Genomic DNA, 25,267 nt, shown 5'->3' with positions numbered 1-25,267 from the left:
TAGATGACCCCTGGGAGCCCCCTTCACATGCATTACGGGCTGCCTGGGAGGTCAATGGCCATCTTCCAGGAGTGCTTTAGTTTGTTTACATTGGAGGTCCGTCTAGATGACCCTTGGGAACCCTCTTCACATGAATGAGAGGCTGCCTGGGAGGTCAATGGCCATCTTCTAGGAGTGCTTTAGTCTATTCATAATGGTGGCCAGTCTAGATGACCCTTGGGTGCCCCCTTCACGTGCATTACGGGCTGCCTTGGAGCTCAATGGCCATCTTCAAGGAGTGCTTTAGTTTGTTTACATTGGAGGTCAGTCTAGATGCCCCTGGGGAGCCCCCTTCACGTGCATTATGGGCTGCCTGGGAGGTCAGTGGTCATCTTCCAGGCAGGAGTGCTTTAGTCTATTTCTAATGGAGGTCAGTCCAGATGACCTTTGGAGGTCCCTCTTCTATAGTAGATATTGGGAAATGGAGATCAGTCTAGATGACCCTTGGGAGCCCCCTTCACATGCATGAGAGGCTGCCTGGGAGGTCAATGGCCATCTTCCAGGAGCGTTTTAGTCCATTTACAATGGAGTTCGGTCTAGATGACCCTTGGGGTCTACTAGATAATCTACTAGAGACAGAAGAGGGAACCCCAAGGGTCATCTAGACTGACCTCCATTATAAATAGACTGATGAGATCAGTCTAGATGACCCTTGGGAGCCCCCTTCACGTGCATTACAGGCTGCCTGGGAGATGAGTGGCCATCTTCTAGGAGTGCTTTGATTTGTTTACATTGCAGGTTCGTCCAGATGACCCTTGGGAACCCCCTTCAAGTGCATTACGGGCTGCCTGGGAGGTCAGTGGCCATCTTCTAGGAGTGCTTTAGTTTGTTTACCTTGGAGGTCAGTCTAGATGAACCTTGGGAGCCCCTTTCATGTGGATTACAGGCTTAATTGGAGGTCAATGGCCATCTTCCAAGAGCCATTTATTATGGTCAGTCTAGATGACCCTTGGGGGTCCCCTCAAGTGGATTATGTGCTGCCTTGGAGGTGCCATCTTTTCCAAGAGTGCTTCAGTTTGTTTACATTGGAGGTCAGTCTAGATGACCCTTGGGAACCCCCTTCACGTGCATTACGGGCTGCCTTGGAGCTCAATGGTAATCTTCCAGGAGCGCTTTAGTCCATTTCATAAATGTCGGTCAGTCTAGATGACCTTTGGTGGTCCCTCCTCTATAGTAGATATTGGGGAATGGAGATTGGTCTAGATGACCCTTGGGGTCTACTAGATAATCTACTAGAGACAGAAGAGGGAACCCCAAGGGTCATCTAGACGGACCTCCATTATAGATAGACTAACGAGATCAGTCTAGATGACCCTTGGGAGCCCCCTTCACGTGCATTATGGGCTGCCTGGGAGGTCAATGGCCATCTTCCAAGAGCGCTTTAGTCCATTTATTATGAAGATCAGTCTAGATGACCTTTTGGGGTCCCTCCTGTATAGTAGATATTGGGGAATGAAGGTTGGTCTAGATGACCTTTGGTGGTCCCTCCTCCATCTCTATTGGATTATGGGCTGCCTTGGAGGTCAATAGACTCTTCTTCCTTTAGTTCGTTTACATTGTTTACATTGGAGGTCAGTCTAGATGACCTTTGGGGGTATCCCCAAAATGATAATGGAAGAGATGGAAGAGGAGAAAGAAAGAGAAGAAGGTGAAGAGAAGGAAGACTTGCCTCCTGCATGATGGGGTCCAGGGGGTCCTTGGTCTGCAGGACGCAGGGCTGGACGAAGAATCCCACGGAGTCGTCGCACTGTCCGCCAGCCAGGACAGAGATGTTTGGCGAGGTCTTGGCGTGGTCCAGCCACTTCCGGATGCGCTCAAAAGCCTGCCGGGCGGACAGAGAAGGAGGAGAGCGACTCAATTCGAGGCGGGGACAAGCCCACTCCGGATGGGAAGCGTCCCAAACGTCCTTAGCGTTCGTCCCGAAGCGAGACCGGGATTAAGCCAGACTTCAAAGCGGGTCGGAGGGAAGAAGAGCCACGTTATCGGGATTGGCAGGCGCCGAGGAGGCTTAAGAAGAAGAAGAAGAAGGGAGACTGCGCGTGTGGGATGAGCCAGCCCTCCATCCACGCAGCAGGGAGCCTTCCACGAAGGAGGGGAAGAAGAAGGATGAGAAGGAGGAGGAGAAGAAAAAGGGGAAAGGCGGAAAGAAGGAGGAAGAGAAGGACGAGGAGGAGAAGAAAAAGGGGAAGAGGAGGGATGCAGGAGGAAGGGGAAGGAGAAGAGGAAGAAGGGGAAGATGGAAGGGGGTGGAATAGAGGAAGGAGAATAAAAAGGAGAAGAAATAGGGGAAAGGGAGAGACACAGAGGAGGAAGGAGGAGAGGAAGAAGAGAAAGAAGAGGAATAGGAGGAAAAGAGGGTGAAACGGAGGAATGCAGGAGAAGGAAGGAGAAGAAGATGAAGAGAGAGGGGGAAAAGGGAGAGGCAGAGGAAGAACAGAAGGAGGAAGGAAAAGAGGAAGGGAATGAGAGGAGGAAGAGGAGAAAGGAAAGAGGAGTGAGATGAAGGAATAGAGAAGGAGGCAGGAGAAGAAGAGGAAGAGAAAGAGAGAAAAGAGAGAGAGAGACAGGAGGAAGAAGGAGAAGAAGAGAAAGAAGAGGAAAAGGAGGAAAAGAGGGTGAACCGGAGGAATGTAGGAGAACGAAAGAGAAGATGAAGAAAGAAGGAAAAGAGGGAGAGGCGGAAGAAGAAGAGGATGGAGAACAGGAAGAGAATGAGAGGAAGAAGAGAAAGTGAAGGAGGGATGGAGGAGGAGGAGGAAGGAAAAGAAGAAGGAGAGGACAAATAGGACGAGGAGGTAGGAAGAGAAGGAGGAAGAAGTGGACGAGGAGGAAGAGGAAAAAAAGAGGAGTGAGATGAAGGAATAGAGAAGGAGGCAGGAGAAGAAGAAAGAGAAAAGGGAGAGAGACAGGGGGAAGAAGGAGAAGAAGAAGAGAAAGAAAAGGAAAAGGAGGAGGAAAAGAGGGTGAAACGGAGGAATGTAGGAGAACGAAGGAGAAGAAGATGAAGAGAGAGGGAAAAGAGGTAGAGGCGGAAGAAGAGGCAGAGGAAGGAGAAGAGGAAGAGAATGAGAGGAAGGAGAGATGGAGGAGAAGGAAGGAAAAGAAGGAAAGGAAGAAGAGAAAGAAGAGGAAAAGGAGGAGGAAAAGGAGGAGGAAAAGAGGGTGAAACTGAGGAATGTAGAAGAAGGAAGGAGAAGAAGATGAAGAGAGAAGAATAGAGGGAGAGCCAGAAGAAGAAGAGGAAGAGGATGAGAGGAAGAAGAGAAAGAGAAGGAGGCACGGAGGAGGAGGAAGGAAAAGAAGAAGGAGAGGAAGAATAGGACGAGGAGGGAGGAGAAGAAGAGAAAGAGGAAAAGGAGGAGGAAAAGAGAGTGAGATGGGGAATGCAGGAGAAGGAAGAAGATGAAGAGAGAAGGAAAGAGGGAGAGGCAGAGGAAGGAGAGGAAGAGGAAGGAGAACAGGAAGAGAATGAGAGGAAGGAGAGAAAGAGAAGGAGGGATGGAGGAGGAGGAGGAAGGAAAAGAAGAAGGAAAGGACGAATAGGACGAGGAGGAAGGAAGAGAAGGAGGAAGAAGAGGAAGAGGAGGAAGAGGAAGGAAAGAGGAGTGAGATGGAGGAATAGGGAAGGAGGCAGGAGAAGAAGAGGAAGAGAAAGAGGGAAGAGGGAGAAAGGAGGAAGAAGGAGAAGAAGAAGGAGAGGAAGGAGAGGAAAAGGAGGAGGAAAAGAGGGTGAAACGGAGGAATGTAGGAGAACGAAGGAGAAGAAGATGAAGAGAGAAGAAAAGAGGGAGAGGCAGAGGAAGAAGAGGAAGAGGATGAGAGAAAAAGAGAAAGAGAAGGAGGAACAGAGGATGGGAAGGAAAAGAAGGAGAGGAAGAATAGGACGAGGAGGAAGGAAGAGAAGGAGGAAGAAGAGGAAGAGGAAGGAAAGAGGAGTGAGATGGAGGAATAGGGAAGGAGGCAGGAGAAGAAGAGGAAGAGAAAGAGGGAAAAGGGAGAAAGGAGGAAGAAGAAGGAGAAGAAGGAGAGGAAGGAGAGGAAAAGGAGGAGGAAAAGAGGGTGAAACGGAGGAATGTAGGAGAACGAAGGAGAAGAAGATGAAGAGAGAAGAAAAGAGGGAGAGGCAGAGGAAGAAAAGGAAGAGGATGAGAGAAGAAGAGAAAGAGAAGGAGGAACAGAGGAGGGGAAGGAAAAGAAGGAGAGGAAGAATAGGATGAGGAAGAAGGAAGAGAAGGAGGAAGAAGAGGAAGAGGAGGAAATGGAAGGAAAGAAGAGTGAGATGGAGGAATAGAGGGTGAAACGGAGGAATGTAGGAGAACGAAGGAGAAGAAGATGAAGAGAGAAGAAAAGAGGGAGAGGCAGAGGAAGAAGAGGAAGAGGATGAGAGAAGAAGAGAAAGAGAAGGAGGAACAGAGGAGGGGAAGGAAAAGAAGGAGAGGAAGAATAGGACGAGGAAGAAGGAAGAGAAGGAGGAAGAAGAGGAAGAGGAGGAAATGGAAGGAAAGAAGAGTGAGATGGAGGAATAGAGAAGGAGGCAGGAGAAGAAGAGGAAGAGAAAGAGGGAAAAGGGAGAGAGACAGAGGAGGAAGAAGAAGGAGGAAGAAGAGAAAGAAAAGGAAATGGAGGAAAAGAGGGTGAGATGGAGGAGGGAAAAGACAAAGGAAGAGGAGGAGGAAGGATGAGAAGAAGGAGGAAGAAGGAGAGGAAGAAGAGGAAGAAGAGCAAGAGAAGGAGGGGAAGGGGGGGGAGAAAGGAGAACAAGATCTGGCGGGTAATGAGTGAGGCTCATTATTACCTTGTGGTCAATGACTGCCGAGAAGAAGGTCCCAAAGTCTTCCGTTGGCTGGAAAGAAAGAAGAGAAGAAAGAAAGAGAAACAAATTGGCGACCACACAAATTGGCGACCACGAAGGGACCCTAGGGAGCCATACACACAAATTGGCAACCACATAAATATAAGGATAACAATTGAAAAACATAATAATAAACAATATATTATAATATAATAATATATAAAATAATGAAATAATATATAATATAATAATATATAATATTAATAATGTATAATAATATATAATGATAATATATAGAATAATATGTAATATGTAAAAATTACAGAATAATAACCTATAAAAGTAGCATAGAATATAACAATAATAATATATATTATAATACTATATATAATACTAATAATACAGAATAATAACCAAATTATATAAAATAAAATATATAACAATAATAATAAATAATATTAGATTAGTATATAATAATAATATAGAATAACCGAATAACATACAATAATATAAAATATATAACAAGAGTAATAGATAATATTATAATACTATATATAGTAATAATATAGAGTAATAATATAGAATAATATGCAATAATTACAGAATAATATCATATAATAATATAAATATATAGCAACAATAATAGATAATATTATACTATATAATAATATTATAATTATTATACTATATAATACAATTATAATTATAATATAGAATAATAACCAAATAATAACATACAATAATATAAAATATATAATAATAATAATATATAATAATAGTATATAATAATAATATAGAATAATATGCAATAATTACCAAATAATAACATATAATAATAATTTAAATGTATAGCAACAATAATACAAAATAATATACTATATATAAAATAATAATATAGAATAATGATATGGAATAATTACAGAATAATAATATATTATAATAATATTATTAAATATATAACAACAATAATAGATAATATTATAATACTATATAATAACAATAATATAGAATAATTACAGAACAATAGCACATAGTAATATAAAATATATAATAATAATAATAATTAATATAATACTATATAATAACAATAATATAGAATAATAATATAGAATAATTACAGAATAAAAACACATAATAATAATATAAAATATATTATAATAATAATTGATAATATAATACTATATAATAACAATAATAATATAGAATAATTTCAGAATAACATATTATTAAATATATAACAATAATAATAGATAATAATATTATAATACTATATAATAACAACAATAATATAGAATAATATAGAATAATTACAGAATAACACATAATAATAATAATAATAATAATAAATATATAACAATAATAACAAATAATATAATACTATATAATAACAATAATAATATAGAATAATAATATAGAATAATTACAGAATAATAACACATAATAATAATATAAAATATATAACAACAATAATAGATAATATAATACTATATAATAACAATAATAATATAGAATAATTACAGAATAATAACACATAATAATATTATTAAATATATAACCATAATAATAGATAATATTATAATACTATATAATAATATATAATAATAATAAATAATAATTACAGAATAACACATAGTAATATTAAACATATAACAACAATAATAAATAATAATATTATAATACTATATAATAACAATAATAATCTAGAGTAATAATATAGAATAATTACAGAATAACGCATAATAATAATAACTATATAACAATAATAAGAGATAATATTATAATACTATATAATAATAATAATAATAATATAGAATATCGGTTATATTGATTTGTTTTAAAGCTGCTTTGAGAGAAAAGTAAGAAGGTAAAGGTTTCCCAGGAGTATTTAATGCATTTTAAATATTTTTAATATACGTCTTTATATATATTAAAGCACTGAGCTGCTGAGCTTGTTGATCGAAAGGTCGCAGGTTCGATTCCGGGGAGCGGCGTGAGCTTCCGCCGTCAGCCCTAGCTTCTGCCAACCTAGCAGTTCGAAAACATGCAAATATGAGTAGATCAATAGGTACCGCTCCGGCGGGAAGGTAAGGGCGCTCCATGCAGTCATGCTGGCCACATGACCTTGGAGGTGTCTACGGACAACGCTGGCTCTTCGGCTTAGAAATGGAGATGAGCACCACACCCCGGAGTCAGACATGACTGGACTTACCTTTACCTTAAAGGTTTCCCCTTGACACTGGGTGTAGTCGTGTCTGACTCTGGGGGTTGGTGCTCATTTCCGTTTCTGGGCTGAGGAGCCGGCGTTGTCCTTGGACACCTACTGGGTCATGTGGCCGGCATGACTGCATGGATCGCCGTTACTATCCCTACTGATCTACTCACATTTGTACGTTTTTGAACTGCTGGGGCTAGCAGCGGAGGCTCATCCCGCTTCCCGGATCTGAACCACCAACCTTTCGGTCAGTAAGTTCAGCAGCTCAGCAGTTTAACCCACTGCCACCAGTGGGCCAGACTGGTGGCGCAGTGGGTTAAACCCCTGTGCTGGCAGGACTGAAGACCGACAGGTCGCAGGTTCAAATCCGGGGAGAGGCGGAGGAGCTCCCTCTATCAGCTCCAGCTCCTCGTGCGGGGACATGAGAGAAGCCTCCCAAGGATGATAAAAAAAGACATCAAATCATCCGGGCGTCCCCTGGGCAACGTCCTTGCAGACGGCCAATTCTCTCACACCAGAAGCGACTTGCAGTTTCTCAAGTCGCTCCTGACACGACAAAATATATATATATATAGAATATTAATGAATTTCTTTGGAGGCGCACTCACGTCTCCGACGCGGATCTTGGGGTGCTCCTCGAGGAGTCCGTCCTTGATGCGCGGCCAGAGGGACTCCGGGGCGTAGAGGCGGGAGCAGGCCGAGCACTTCTGGCCCCCGAACTCAAAGGCCGAGCGCAGCGTCCCGCTGACCACGCTGGACACGTCCGCCGACGCGTGCACAAAGTGGAAGTTCTTCCCGCCGCACTCTAATGGAGAAGGACACACAGAGAGGAAGGAAAGGAGCAAGGAAGGAAATCCTGCGGGGGTCCCCAAAGGCCATCTAGTCCAACCCCCTCTAGATCCCTCTGACTAGGGCTCACCTCCGGCCAGGCGGGGAAAAGTCCGGTACCGGTCAAGGTTTTCGGACACCTGCTTCCAAAGGCGCTTGAAGGTCCTGCGGAGAGAAGGAAGAAGGTCCAAAAAGCCCGTCTGCAATGGACCCCAAAACATTGGCCATGTTGGGGGACTTCCGCAAGATATACAGGGTTAGTCAAAATGAATAGGCCAATAAGAAAATTAATTGTATATCTTATTGGCCTATTCATTTTGACTAACCCTGTATAATATTACTATTATCAATAGTATTATTATCAATAGTATTACTAATATCAATTATATTTCTTCTATTTATTATAACAGAATTATAATATATATAAAATATAATAATACTAAAATGTAATAATAATATAATAAATATAAAATATAATTATAAATATGTAATAAAATATATTAATTATATTTATCATAATAATCATCATATAATAAAATATAATAAAATAATATATACAATATAATAATCAAATAATATATTTATTGTTTATAATAATAAAATATAAAATAAATATAAAATATAGTAATATAATAAAATAATATACTATATTAATTATATTTATTATAATCATCATATAATATAATATAATATATACATACAATCATCAAATAATATATTTATTATGTTTATAATAATACTAATAAAATATAACAAAATAAGAAATATAAAAATAGTAATATAATAAAATAAAATACTATATTAATTATATTTATTATAATAATCATATAATATAATATATAAAAATATATAATAAAATATAATAAAATATATACAATATAATAATCAAATAATATATTTATTATGTTTATAATAATACTAATAAAATATAACAAAATAAGAAATATAAAAATAGTAATATAATAAAATAAAATACTATATTAATTATATTTATTATAATCATCATATAATATAACATATAAAAATATATACATACAATCATCAAATAATATATTTATTATTTTTATAATAATACTAATATAATATAACAAAATAAATATAAAAATAGCAATATAATAAAATATAATCAAATAATATATATATACATACAATATTATAATCAAATAATATATTTATTATGTATATAACAATACTAATAAAATATAACAAATTAATAAATATAGAAATAGTAATATAATAAAATAATATAGACATACAACATAATAATCAAATAATCAAATAAGATAAATAATATTACTATTATCCCAAAACCATGCAATAAATTGTATTTATTCTATTAAAATAGTATTATAATATATGTAAAATATAATAATAATAAAATAATAAATATAAAATATAATCATACATATATAATATATTTATTATAATAATAATACAGGGTTAGTCAAAATGCATAGGCCAATAAGCTATTCAATTGAATGGCTTATTGGCCTATGCATTTTGACTAACCCTGTATAATAAAATATAATCATTTATATAGACAATATAATAATCAAATATAACAATCTAATAATAAAGTAATATATTTATTATATTTATAATGATATAATACTAATAAAATAATAAATATAAAATGTAATAATGAAATATAATAAAATATAATAATCAAATAATATATTTATTATATTCATAATATAATACTAATAAAATATAATGAAATAATAAATATAATAATGAAATATAATTAAATATAATAATCAAATAGTATATTTATTATATTCATAATAATATAGTATTAATAAAATATAACAAAATGATAAATATAAATTATATTAATAAAATATAATAAAATAATAAATATAATAATGAAATATAATAAAATATAATAAACATATAGTATAATATATTTATTCATAATAATGATATAATACTAATAAAATAAAATAATGTATAAGATATCGTAATATATAATCAAATAATATGGTATGTATTATATGTATAATAATATGATAAATTATAACAAAATAATAAATATAAAATATAATAATCAAATATGTTTATTATATTCATAATATAATACTAATAAAATATAACAAAATAAAAAATATAAATTATATTAATAATATATAACAAAATAATAAATATAATAATGAAATATAATAAAATATAATAACCAAATTGTATAATATATTTATTATATTCATAATAATAATATAATACTAATAAAATAAAATAGTATATAAAATATCGTAATAATATATAATAAAATAAAATAATATACTATTTTTATAATAGTATAATACTAATAAAATATAATGAAATAATGAATATAATATACTATATTATTTTATTATTATATTTTATTATATATTATTACGATATTTTATATACTATTTTATTTTATTAGTATTATATTATTATTATGAATATAATAAATATACAACTTGGTTATTATATTTTATTATATTTCATTATTATATTTATTATTTTGTTATATATTATTAATATAATTTATATTTTTTATTTTGTTATATTTTATTAGTATTATATTATAATACTATATTATAATAATATATAATAAAATATAATAAAATAATATACTATTTTTATAACAGTATAATACTAATAAAATATAATGAAATAATGAATATAATCTACTATATTATTTTATTATTCTATTTTATTATATATTATTACAATATTTTATTTCATTTTATTAGTATTATATTATTATTATGAATATAATAAAGCTAATATATGTTATTATACATTATATTTATAATAGTATAATAATAAAATATAATGAAATAATAAAGATAATATATAATAACATATAATATTGTCTCTATTATATTCATAATAATACAATAGTAATAAAATGGAATAAAATAATAAATATAAAATGTAATAAAAATATTATAAAATATAATAATCTAACAATATAATGTTATATTTATTGTAATAATATTTTCCAAAATGTGCCTTCTTTTCTGACTTATGGAGAAGAGCATTTGCCCTTCAGCATAATGGCCCAAAAAGGTAGGAACGTGTTTGGCTGCGTCAGCGAGAAAGTCGGCGTCTCAGCGGGGCTGCTGCTGCGCATTAAGCATGCGATGGCAACGGCGCTTCTGCCTCTTCTTCTTCTTCCTCCTCCTGTTCTTCTTCGCCTCCGTTTCCCAAGAAGCCGGGCGATTAAAAATGCGCCGAGTTGGGCCTTTCTTTCCGCTCCGGTGCGCCAAAGGCAGGCGGGAAGCCCATCAAGGAGCGCACGGCACCGCATTAGCATTTTGATTGTTTCGAGAGAGTTGGTCACACTCCAAAATCGAGAAGGAGGAGGAAGAGAAAGAAGAGGAGGAGGAGGAAGAAGAAGAAGGAAGGAGAATGAAGAAGAAGAGGAAGAAAGAAATAGGAAGAAAGAGGAAGAAGGCAGAGGAGAAGAAGAAAAGAAATAGAAGAAGGGAATAGAAAAAAAGGAGGATGAGAAAGAAGAATAAGAAAGAAGTAAGAAGGAGGAGGAGAAAGAAGAGGAAGAAAGGAATTAAAAGAAGGAGGAGGAAGAAGAAGAAAGGAGCAGGAAAAGGAAGAAGAGGAAGAAAGGAATAGCAGAAGAAAGAAGAAGGTAAAAAAGAGGGGGGAAAGGAGGAGAAAGAAGAGAAGAAAGAAGAAGAAAGGAGGAAGAAAAGAAAAAGGAGGAAGGAGGGGAAGAAGAGGAGGAGGAGGAAGAAAAAGGAGCAGGAAAAGGAAGAAGAAAGGAATAGAAGGAGAAGAAGAAGAACAAAGGAAGAGGAAGAAAGAAAAAAGAGTAAGAAGGAGGAGAAGCAGAAGAGGAAGAGGAGGAAGAAAGGAGCAAGAAAAGGAAGAAGAGGAAGAAAGAAATAAAAGGAGAAGAAAGACAAACAAAGGAAGAGGAAGAAAGTAAAAGAAGAAGAGTAAGAAGGAGGAGAAGCAGTAGAAAAAATAAGGAAAAGAATAGGAAGGTAAAAAAAAGAAGGAGGAGAAAGAAGAAAGAAGAAAGGAGGAAGAAAAGTAGAAGAAAGAAGAGGAAGAAAGGAACAGAAGGAGAAGAAAGAAGAACAATGGAAGAGGAAGAAAGAAAAAGAAGAGGAAGAAGGAGAAAAAGTAGAAGAAAAAGAATAGAAAGGTAAAAAAGAAAGGAGGGGGAGGAGAAAGAAGAGAAGAAGAAAGAAGAAAGTTGTAAGAAAAGAAAAAGGAGGAAGAAAGAAGAAGGAAGAGGAAAAAGAAGAGGAAGAAAGGAATTAAAAGAAGGAGGAGGAGGAAGGAGGGGAAGAAGAAGAGAACGAGGAAAAAGAAAAGAGCAGGAAAAGAAAGAAGGGGAAGAAAGGAATAGGAGAAGAAAGACAAACAAAGGAAGAGGAAGAAAGAAAAAGAAGAGTAAGGAGGAGAAGTAGAAAAAAGAAGAAGGGAAAGAATAGGAAGGTAAAAAAGAGAAAGAAGGAGGAGAAAGAAGAGGAGAAGAAAAAAGAACAAAGTAAGAGGAAGAAAGAAAAGAAGAAGAGTAAGAAGGAGGAGAAGTAGAAGAAAAAGAAGGAAAAGAATAGGAAGGTAAAAAGTGGAAGAAAAAGGAGGAAGAAAGAAAGAGGAAGAAAGGAATTAGAAGGAGGAGGAGGAGGAAGGAGGGGAAGAAGAAGAAGAAGAAGAAGAAGAAGAAGAAAGGAGCAGGAAAAGGAAGTAGAGGAAGAAAGGAATAGAAGAAGAAAGAAGAAGGACAAAGGAAGAGGAAGGAAGAAAGAAAAGAAGGATGATAAACAGAAGAAAGAAGAATAGGAAGGTAAAAAGAGAAAGAAGGAGGAGGAGAAAGAAGAGAAGAAAGAAGAAGAAAGGAGGAAGAAAGGAGAAAGAAGAGGAAAAAGAAGAGGAAGAAAGGAGGGGGAGGAGAAAGAAGAACGGAAAAGGATAAGGGGGAAGGAGGAGAAGAAAGAAGAAGAAAGGAGGAAAAAGGAGAAGTCACTCACGGGACGCTTCCGGTGAAGTTGATGCCGCAGAGGTGCTCCGAGGCCGTGACAGTGTCGCCAAAGACGGGGCCATCCGACGGGACGAACTGGATCACGTCGGGAGGAAGTCCCGCCTCCAGTAGCACGCGGTACACGGCCGCACTCGACAGGATCGCCGTGTCGCTGGGCTTCCATAACACCACGTTCCCCTGAAAACAGGGGAGAATATGATGATGATGATGATGATATTCCATGTCATATAGTGACCACTTGTATATCACCATTATCATATATATTATTATTATACTAAATATACTAAATATAACATTAAATATAAGTATTATACTAAATAAATATAATACTATATTAATACTAAATATAATAAATATTAAATATTATATTTATTATTATATTTAGTATTACTATTATATTTAGTATTATTATATTTATTATTATTATATTTAGTATATTTATTATATTTAGTATTATTGTTATTATATTTAGCATTATCAATACTGTATTTTTATATTTATTATTATTATATTTAGTATTACTGTTATATTTGGCATTATTATATTTAATATTATTATTGTTATATTTATTATATTTAGTATTGTTATTATATTTAGTATTATCAATACTGTATTTTTATATTTATTATTATATTTAACATTATTGTTATATTTATTATTATTATTTTAGTATATTTATTAGATTTAATGTTATTGTTATTATATTTAGTATTATCAATACTATATCATTATATTTATTATTATTATATTTAATATTTTTTATTATTATATTTAGTATATTTATTATGTTTAGTATTATTGTTATTATATTTAGTATTATCAATATTGTATTTTTATTATTATATTTAATATTATTGTTATATTTATTATTATTATTTTAGTATATTTCTTATATTTAGTATTAATGTTATAGTTGGCATTATTTTACATTTATTATTATTATTATATTTATTATATTTAGTATTGTTATTATATTTATCAATTCTGTATTTTATATGTATTATTGTTATATTTATTATTATTATTTTAGTATATTTCTTATATTTAGTTATTGTTATTATATTTAGTATTAATACTATATTATTATATTTATTATTATATTTAATATTATTGTTTTTAATTATTATTATATTTAGTATATTTATTATGTTTAGTATTATTGTTATTATATTTAGTATTATCAATACTGTATTATTATATTTAGTATACTTGTTATATTTAGTATTATTATATTTAGTATTATCAATACTATATTATTATATTTAATATTATTGTTTAATATTATTATATTTAATATATTTATTATGTTTAGTATTATTGTTATTATATTAAGTATTATCAATACTGTATTTTTATATTTATTATTATATTTAATATTATTGTTTTTAATTATTATTATATTTAGTATATTTATTATGTTTAGTGTTGTTATTATATTTAGTATTATCAATACTGTATTTCTATATTTATTATTACTATTATATTTAGTATATTTGTTATATTTAGTATTATTGTTATATTTAGTATTATCAATACTGTACTATTAAATTTATTATTATTATATTAAATATTATTATTGTTACTTTTATTATTATCATCATATCCCATGGGGATATTGGGGATCATGAGCCCCCAGTGACGCAGTGGGTTAAGCCCCTGTGCCGGAAGTACTGAAGACTGACAGATCACATTTTTTAATCTGGGGAGAGACGGATGAGCTCCCTCTATCAGCTCCAGCTCCTCATACGGGGACATGAGAGAAGCCTCCCACAAGGATGATAAAAACATCAAATCATCCGGGCGTCCCCTGGGCAACGTCCTTGCAGACGGCCAATTCTCTCACACCAGAAGCGACTTGCAGTTTCTCAAACACGAAAAAAAAATTGGGGATCATTCACAGCTGTGATTCTACATCAAGGCATTGAGTTCTGGGACCATTAGAAATGCATTTGTGCCAAATCCTCTGAACTTTGCAGAAACTTTCCTAATTTCTCCTGGGGTTTTTCCGCCCCAGCGGTGGGCTAACGGCTCCCTGGGAAGAGGCTTTTTGGGGGGAATGAATGGGCTGCGTACCATCAAAGCGGGGGCCCCTGCCAGGTTCCCCCCAATGGCAGTGAAGTTGAAGGGAGACACGGCCGCCACGAAGCCCTAAAGCAGCGGAGAGAAATGGCACGTTTAGCAGCCCGAAAGGCATAACTGTAAATTAGTATCATACACACACACACACACACACACACACCACACCACACCACACCACACACACACCACACACACACACACACACACACACACACATATCTTTCCATATTTCAAACCTCGGCTTTGAAAGCAGAAAAGGACACACTATAACGTGAAAATAATAATCCAAATAATATCTGAAAATCATATTAGAAATAATATGACGTGAAAATAATAAACTAAATAATATGCAAAAATAATAATCCAAATAATATGTGAAAATAATAAAATGTAAACATAATTGAAATATGTGAAAATATAATGTGAAAATAATAATTATAATAATATAATACTAATCAAAATAATATGATATGAATATAATATGTGCGAATAATAGCCGAAATAATATGAAATAAAAATAACAAAATAAGAGTAGAAATAATATAATGTGAAAATAATAATCAAAATAATACATGAAAAATAATAATCCAAAAATAATATGATAAATTAAATAATATGAGAAAATAATAAACTAAATAATATGATGAGAAAATAATAAATTAAATAATATGCAAAAATAATTGAAAAAATGTGAAAATAATAGTCCAAATAATATGATGTGAAAATAATACACTAAATAAAATGCAAAAATAATAACACAATAATAAACTAAATAATCTAATGTGGAAATAATTAAAATACATGAAAATAATAATGAAAATAATATCATAATAATCCAAAAAATATGATGTGATAATAATAAATTAAATAATATGCAAAAATTGAAAGATATGTGAAATTAATAATCCAAATAATGTGATGTGAAAATAATAAACTAAATAATATGCAAAGATAATCCAAATAATAATTGAAATAATATAATGTGAAAATAATTAAAATAAGTGAATAATTATAATAATATCATAATAATCCAAATAATATGATGTGAAAATAAGAAACTAAATAATATGTGAGAATAATAATCCAAATAATATGATGTGAAAATAATAATCCAAATAATATGTGAAAATAATAGAAATAATATAATGTGAAAATAATAATTTAAATAATATAATAATAATAATGATGACCCAAATAATAAATGGATATAATACATGCAAATAATAACCAAAATAATATGAAGTAAATAATATGTTATGGGGCGCCCACGTGGCCCCTTACCTCCAGGCCCCGGTAGACCATGCGGTTGGTGCTGGGGGCCACGCTGAGGGGCTGCTCCCCTTCCAACTCTAAGGCATATTTGGCGTTGAAGCGGAAGAAGTCGATCAGTTCGGCCGCGGCATCGATCTCCGCCTGGATGACCGTCTTCCCCTGTAGGTAGGAAGGCAGAGGGTGGACTAGATGATCTTTGGGGACCCCTTCCAATTTGGGGGTTGGACTAGATGACCTTTGGGGACCCCCTTCCAATTTGGGGCTGGACTAGATGACCTCTGGGGATCCCCTTCCAATCTGGGGATGGACTAGATGACCTTTGGGGGTCCCTTTCCAATTTGGGGCTGGACTAGATGACCTTTGGGGTCCCCCTTCCAATTTGGGGCTGGACTATATGACCTTTGGGGGCCCCCTTCCAATTTGGGGCTGGACTAGATGACCTTTGGGGGTCTCCTTCCAATTTGGGGGTTGGACTAAATGACCTTTGGGGTCTCCTTCCAGTTTGGGGGTTGGACTAGATGACCTTTGAGGGTCTACTTCCAATTTGGGGCTGGACTAGATGACCTTTGGGGGTCTCCTTCCAATTTGGGGGTTGGACTAGATGACCTTTGGGGGTCTCCTTCCAATTTGGGGATGGACTAGATGACCTTTGGGGTCCCCGTTGCAATTTGGGGCTAGACTAGATGACCTTTGGGGATCACCTTCCAATTTGGGGCTGGACTAGATGACCTTTGGGGTCCCCCTTCCAATTTGGGACTGGACTAGATGACCTTTGGGTGACGCTTCCAATTTGGGGCTGGACTAGATGACCTTTGGGGACCCCTTCCAATTTGGGGGTTGGACTAGATGACCTTTGGGGACCCCCTCCCAATTTGGGGCTGGACTAGATGACCTCTGGGGATCCCCTTCCAATCTGGGGACGGACTAGATGACCTCTGGGGATCCCCTTCCAATCTGGGGACGGACTAGATGACCTTTGGGGGTCCCTTTCCAATTTGGGGATGGACTAGATGACCTTTGGGGTCCCCCTTCCAATTTGGGGCTGGACTATATGACCTTTGGGGGTCTCCTTCCAATTTGGGGATGGACTAGATGACCTTTGGGGGTCTCCTTCCAATTTGGGGCTGGACTACATGACCTTTGGGGGGCCCCTTCCAATTTGGGGCTGGACTAGATGACCTTTGGGGGTCTCCTTCCAATTTGGGGATGGACTAGATGACCTTTGGGGTCCCCGTTGCAATTTGGGGCTAGACTAGATGACCTTTGGGGACCACCTTCCAATTTGGGGCTGGACTAGATGACCTTTGGGGTCCCCCTTCCAATTTGGGGCTGGACTAGATGACCCCTTCCAATTTGGCGGTTGGACTAGATGACCTTTGGGGTCCCCCTTCCAATTTGGGGCTGGACCATATGACCTTTGGGGGCCTCACCTGCCCGAGCATGGTCTTGGCCAGGAGTTCCATCCTTCGGGGTCCACTCAGGAGGTCGGCGGCCTTGAAGAAGACCTGTGCGCGGTCCTGGGGGGGACGCAGGTCCCAGTCCCGCCGGGCGGCCAGAGCAGCCTGGATGGCCCTGTCCAGCAGCGCCTGTTTCGGGAAAGGAAAATGAGACCAAGAACTAGAACTCCCAAAGTGGGGGTGAGGGCCCAGCTCGGGGCCGAGAGAGACTCACCTGGTCCGCGTAGCAGTACTTGGCCACCTTGTGAGCGTGGTTGAAAGGCTGCGGAGAGAGGACACCAAAAATATCGGTATTGATATAGCCTTGGAAGGGAATTACATTATTCGTGGACCTGGGGAACTCACCGAGACTTGATACCGAACGTCCTTGGTCCAGACCTCCTCACCCCCGACGACACAAGGGATGGCTTCCGTTCGGCCTTTCAGGTCCGCCAAAGCCTAAGGATAGGAAACGATAGAAGGGAGATTCAGGCCAGGAGCAAGATGGCCATCTGTTGGGAGGGATCGGATGGTGCCAAATGGGGTGTGACTAGATGGCTCTTGGGGTTCCCCTCCAAATCTAGGATATTATTATCATTATATTCATGTAATATTATAGTATAGATTGTATATTATATATTATATTGTATTATATTATATTATATTATATTATATTATATTATATTATATTATATTATATTATATTATATTATATTATATTATATTATATTATAGCTTGGATGGCCGTCTGTTGGGAGGGATCAGATTATCATTATATTAATGTAATATTATAGTATTATAGTATAGATCATATATTATATTATATTATATTATATTATATTATATTATATTATATTATATCTTGGGTGGCCATCTTTTGGGAGGGATCGGATTGTGTCTTCCTTTATGGCAAATGAACTTGGATGGTCCTTGAAGTTCCCTTCCAATTCTAAGATATTATTATTATTATTATTATTATTATTATTATTATTATGGTAATATCATATAATATATATTATAGCATTATAGTATAGATAGTGTAATAGTATTAATTATTATATATCTATTATATTACACTAGACCTTGGATGGCCATCCAATATACTATATTATATTATATTAATTATATTATATTGTATTTATTATATTATATTGTATTTATTATATTATATTGTATTATATTATATTGATTATATTATATTACATTACAGCTTGGATGGCCATCCAATATATTATATTATATTATATTAGACCTTGGATGGCCCTCCAATATATTGTATTAATTATATTATATTATATTATATTATATTATATTATATTATATTACAGCTTGGATGGCCATCCAATATATTATATTATATTATATTATATCATATTATATTATATTAGACCTTGGATGGCCATCCAAAATATTGTATTAATTATATTATATTATATTACAGCTTGGATGACCATCCAATATATTGTATTAATTATATTATATTATATTATAGCTTGGATGGCCATCCAATATATATTATATTATATTATATTATATTATATTATATTATATTATATTATATTATATTATATTATATTATATTATATTACATTACATTACATTACATTATAGCTTGGATGGTCATCCAATATATCCTATCCTATCCTATCATATCATATGATATTATAGCTTGGGTGGCAATACAATATATTATTTTACATCATGTTACGTTATGTTATGTTATAATAGCTTAGATGGCCATCCAATATATTGTATTAATCATATTATATTATATTACATTATTATAGCTTGGATGGCCAACCACTATATTTTTATATATTTTATTCTATTCTATTTTATTTGAGCTTGGATGGCCCTCTGTCGGGAGGGATTGGATGGTGCTTTCCTTTAAGGCAGACTGGATGGCCCTTGGGGTTCCCTTCCAACGCTAGCATTCTATGCTTCTATGATGATGATGATGGATTATGGATGGCCCTCTGTCGGGAAGGATCGGGTGTTGCCTCGCTATGTTCCGCAAGGGAGGTCCGTACCTTCTGCAGAGCGTCTCTCTCGGGGCTTCCGCGCGCAAAGCCCAAAACGGGCTCGTTGGCCACCTCGACGGCGGCAGAACGGTGTTGCCATCGCAGCCTGGAAGGGAAACAGAGCATCACGATGCCTGCCGGACTCCCATCCAAAGGCCATCCCTTACCAACCCTGCTTAGCATCCAAGACCCATTGGGGTTTCAGAGGCCTTGTATTTCCCAGTCCTTCCTCTTTACAACAATAATACAGTAAGACCCTGTTATTATTGTTATTATTATTAGTAGTAGTAGTATTATTATTATTAATATTATACAGGAAGTTGTATGATTAATGTTGTCATCTTCGCTGTTATGGGTGAGTGTAACTGTAGTTAGAGAGGCGCCGCTGAAGCGAGCGTTTGCTTTCCCGAAGGCCTTTTTATGGTCGGCTCTCTCTCTCTATCTCGGTCTGATAAGAAGCCGGCCTGAACTTTCATTACTTCTGATTGCATGGCTGGGACTCATTTGGCTGATAAGGGCCGATAAGGCAGATCGTTAGGGGAAGTCCATTAGGAGTTAATTCCCCCCAAAGAGATAGGGCTACCTGGAAACAGTACACACATACGTACATATCGAAGAACAGTGAACCCAATTGGAATTTTATAAATGTCTTTTAATGGTTTCAATAATAATAATAATAATAATAATAATAATAATAATAATAATAATAATGTTTCTATTATTATTATTATTATTGGTTTCAATAATAATAATAATAATAATAATGGTTTCAATAATAATAATAATAATAATAATAATAATGGTTTCAATAATAATAATAATGGTTTCAATTATTATTATTATTATTATTAATGGTTTCAATAATAATAATAATAATAATGGTTTCAATAATAATAATAATAATAATGGTTTCAATAATAATAATAATAATAATAATAATGGTTTCAATAATAATAATAATAATAATAATGGTTTCAATAATAATAATAATAATAGTTTCAATAATAATAATAATAATGGTTTCAATTATTATTATTATTATTATTATTATTATTATTATTAATGGTTTCAATAATAATAATAATAATAATGGTTTCAATAATAATAATAATAATAATAAATGGTTTCAATACTAATAGTAATAAATGGTTTGAATAATAATAATTATTAATGGATTCAATAAGAATAATAATAAATAATAAATGGTTTCAATAATAAAATAATACATGGTTTGAATAATAATAATAATAATAATAATAATAATAATAAATGGTTTGAATAATAATAATAATAATAGATGGTTTCAATACTAATAGTAATAAATGGTTTGAATATTAATAATAATGATTTCAATAATAATAACAATACATGGTTAGACTAATAATAATAATAAATACTTTCAATAATAAAAAATAATAAATGGTTTGAATAACAATAATAATAATAAATGGTTTCAATACTAATAATAATAAATGGTTTCAATAACAATAATGGTTTCAATAATAATAATTCGTGGTTCCAATAATAATAATAAATGGTTTCAATAATAATAATAATAATAATAATAATAATAATAATAAATGTTTTCAATAATAATAATAATACAGGGTTTCAATAATAATCATAATTAATGGTTTCAATAATAAGTCCAGTCGTATCCAACTCTGGGAATCTGGTGCTCGTCTTGAATTCTAAGCCGAAGAGCCGGCACTGTCCTTAGACACCTCCAAGGTCATGTGGCCTGCATGGAGCGCCGTTACCGTTATTTATTGATCTACCCACATTTGCGTGTTTTTGAACGGCTCGGTTGGCAGGAGCTGGGGCCAACAGCGGGAGCTCACCCCACTCCCTGGATTCGAACCGCCAACTTTTCGGTCAGCAAGTTCAGCGGCTCAGTGGTATGTGCCACCTGGGGGTCCATACAGCATAAAATAACAAGCTTTAGATATTATTATTATTATTATTATTATTATTATTATTATTATTAATAATAATAATAATAATAAGGGTTTAAATTGCATAATAATAATGGAAATAAAATAAATGGAAAAATCCAGCATCTCTGTTGAAAGCAAACCGGACGCAACGGCGCTTCCAAGCAGGTCAACTTCCCACCAAAAGTTTTGCAAAGTTGGGCAAAACTTTCCGCTGCGCGACCGCATTCCAAGCACGACTCTCTTTCTCTCTCTCTCTCGCCTACATTTCCGACCCGGAGAGAAATCCGCATTCTCAAAAAGTTTTTGTTTCTTTCCTCCCAAAGGATTTGGAACTAATCCAGAGAAGCAAGAAGGCGGTTTGGGGAAATTCCAGAGAGCCGGGTTCGAATCCCCTTTGGAGTCGTCACACTGTCTCAGCCTCGGAGCGAGACGCTTTGGGTTCAGCCACGCCTGGAGACTCCGAGGTCACCATAATATAATGCTAAATATAATAATGTGATTTAAATATACTAATAATATAATCATAAATAAAATAATAATACAAATACTAAATCTAATAATAATAATATAATAATACAAATACTAAATCTAATAATAATAATATAATAATACAAACACTAAATAATATTATAATAATACAAATACTAAATCTAATAATACTGTAATACAAACACTAAATGTAATAATAAAAATAATAATGCAAACACTAAATAATATTATAATAATACAAATACTAAATGTAATACCAAATATAAAAATACAAATATTAAATATAATATAATAATACAAATACTAAATCTAATAATATAATAATACAAATACTAAATGTAATACCAAATATAATAATACAAGTACTAAATCTAATAATAATATAATAATACAAGTACTAAATCTAATATAATAATAATACAAACACTAAATAATATAATAATAGAAATACTAAATCTAATAATAATAATAATATAATAACACAAATACTAAATAATATAATAATAGAAATACTAAATCTAATAATAATAATATAATAATACAAACACTAAATAATATAATAATAGAAATACTAAATCTAATAATAATAATAATATAATAACACAAATACTAAATCTAATAATAATAATATAATAATACAAATACTAAATCTAATAATAATATAATAATAGAAATACTAAATCTAATAATAATAATATAATAATACAAATACTGAATCTAATAATAATAATATAATAATACAAATACTAAATCTAATAATAATATAATAATAGAAATACTAAATCTAATAATAATATAATAATACAAATACTGAATCTAATAATAATAATATAATAATAGAAATACTAAATCTAATAATAATATAATAGAAATACTAAATCTAATAATAATAATAATATAACACAAATACTAAATAATATAATAATAGAAATACTAAATCTAATAATAATAATAATAATAATTCAAACACTAATATAATAATAGAAATACTAAATCTAATAATAATATAATAATACAAATACAAATACTAAACCTAATAATAATAATAATAATACAAACACTAATATAATAATACAAATACTAAATCTAATAATAATATAACAATACAAATACAAATACTAAATCTAATAATACTACAAATACTAAATCTAATAATCATATAGCACAAACACTAAATTTGATATAATGATAATACTAAATATAATTATAATAGTATTTTTGTAATGTAAAATTAGTATGTATTGCAATATAAAACTATATATACACACACATACATATATAATATATATTTATATATAATATATAATTTACAAATTGTGTATGTGTGTGTATGTATATATATATATATATATATATATATATATATATATAGCTATGTATATATTGTAATATAAAATTAATTGCATAATTTGGCAGAGTGGATCCTTGGCAGAGTGGATCCCAGAGTGGATCCCTCTCGATTTCCTTCTGCAAGCTGATATCTCTCTCTCAATCATATATATATATTGTAATATAAAATTAATTGCATAAATCAATTTGGCAGAGTGGATCCTTGGCAGAGTGGATCCCAGAGTGGATCCCTCTCGATTTCCTTCTGCAAGCTGAGATATATATATATAATTTGTCAGAGTGGATCCTTGGCAGAGTGGATCCCAGAGTGGATCCCTCTCGATTTCCTTCTGCAAGCTGAGATATATATATATAATTTGTCAGAGTGGATCCTTGGCAGAGTGGATCCCAGAGTGGATCCCTCTCGATTTCCTTCTGCAAGCTGATATCTCTCTCTCAATCATATATATATATTGTAATATAAAATTAATTGCATAAATCAATTTGGCAGAGTGGATCCTTGGCAGAGTGGATCCCAGAGTGGATCCCTCTCGATTTCCTTCTGCAAGCTGAGATATATATATATAATTTGTCAGAGTGGATCCTTGGCAGAGTGGATCCCAGAGTGGATCCCTCTCGATTTCCTTCTGCAAGCTGAGATATATATATATAATTTGTCAGAGTGGATCCTTGGCAGAGTGGATCCCAGAGTGGATCCCTCTCGATTTCCTTCTGCAAGCTGAGATATATATATATATATATATATATATATATATATATATATATATATATCAGCTTGCAGAAGGAAATCGAGAGGGATCCACTCTGGGATCCACTCTGCCAAGGATCCACTCTGACAAATTATGCAATTAATTTTATATTACAATATATATATGATTGAGAGAGAGAGAGAGATATCAGCTTGCAGAAGGAAATCGAGAGGGATCCACTCTGGGATCCACTCTGCCTGCCAAGGGATCTCCTCCTCTCTGCAAAGTCTCTGGGCAAGGAAGGGCCAGGCTGCTCACCCCACTTTGGGGAGACTCCTCCGCAGGAAAGGCTGCCACATTCTTCCTCTTCTTTGCTTTCCTTTCCTTGGAGTTGCTCTAAAAGGAAACCTGCAAAAGCACGCCTCTCCCTCTGAACTTGGGACGTACCATCTCGCAGGGAAAAAAAGGGGGGAAAGAGAATCATTTCCTTTTGCAGCCTACTAATTATATAATAATAGACTAAATATACTAAACATAATATATAATTCTAAATATAATAATATATATAATAATAATATAAAATACTACATATAATAATATATAATTCTAAATATAATAATATATATAATAATAATATAAAATACTACATATAATAATAATATATAATTCTAAATATAATAATATATAATAATATATAATAGTAAATATAATAATAATATATAATAATAATATATAAAACTAAATATAATAATATATAATAATTATAATATAAAATACTAAATATAATAATATATAATAATAATAATATAATGCTAAATATAATAATATATAATAATAATAATATATAATAGTAAATATAATAATATATAATACTAATATATAATAGTAAATATAATAATATATAATAATAATATATAATAGTAAATATAATAATATATTACTAATATATAATACTAAATATATATAATAATATATAATAATATATAATAGTAAATATAACAATATATAATAATAATATATAATACTAAATGTAATAATATATAATAATAATATATAATACTAAATATAATAATATATAATAATATATAATGCTAAATATAATAATATGTTCATTCGTTCAGTCGTTCAGACTAAATATA

At 32.6% G+C, this 25,267-nt stretch overlaps 1 protein-coding gene across 1 annotated transcript in view; it reads right to left on the bottom strand.

Moving 5' to 3' along the window:
• The window catches only part of ALDH4A1 (aldehyde dehydrogenase 4 family member A1), a 28,083-nt gene extending 3,516 nt beyond the window's left edge, over positions 1 to 24,567 (bottom strand). Inside the window, exons 1-12 of the mRNA XM_067472730.1 lie at positions 24,447 to 24,567; positions 19,673 to 19,769; positions 18,009 to 18,101; positions 17,878 to 17,925; positions 17,637 to 17,792; positions 16,216 to 16,365; positions 14,929 to 15,003; positions 12,845 to 13,032; positions 7,963 to 8,036; positions 7,652 to 7,848; positions 4,835 to 4,882; positions 1,709 to 1,861 (exon numbers count right to left, since the gene is read on the bottom strand). Of these exons, the coding sequence (XP_067328831.1) occupies positions 1,709 to 1,861; positions 4,835 to 4,882; positions 7,652 to 7,848; positions 7,963 to 8,036; positions 12,845 to 13,032; positions 14,929 to 15,003; positions 16,216 to 16,365; positions 17,637 to 17,792; positions 17,878 to 17,925; positions 18,009 to 18,101; positions 19,673 to 19,769; positions 24,447 to 24,487 (1,320 nt within the window). The 5' untranslated portion in view covers positions 24,488 to 24,567. The remainder of the gene's footprint in view (positions 1 to 1,708; positions 1,862 to 4,834; positions 4,883 to 7,651; positions 7,849 to 7,962; positions 8,037 to 12,844; positions 13,033 to 14,928; positions 15,004 to 16,215; positions 16,366 to 17,636; positions 17,793 to 17,877; positions 17,926 to 18,008; positions 18,102 to 19,672; positions 19,770 to 24,446) is intronic.
• Positions 24,568 to 25,267: the final 700 nt, after the last annotated feature.

Source organism: Anolis sagrei, chromosome 13 (assembly GCF_037176765.1).
Source record: "Anolis sagrei isolate rAnoSag1 chromosome 13, rAnoSag1.mat, whole genome shotgun sequence".
In the NCBI taxonomy this organism is placed as follows: domain Eukaryota; kingdom Metazoa; phylum Chordata; class Lepidosauria; order Squamata; family Dactyloidae; genus Anolis; species Anolis sagrei.
The sequence above is the reverse complement of the archived record's forward strand: the minus strand, read 5'-3'. Positions and strand labels throughout refer to the sequence as shown.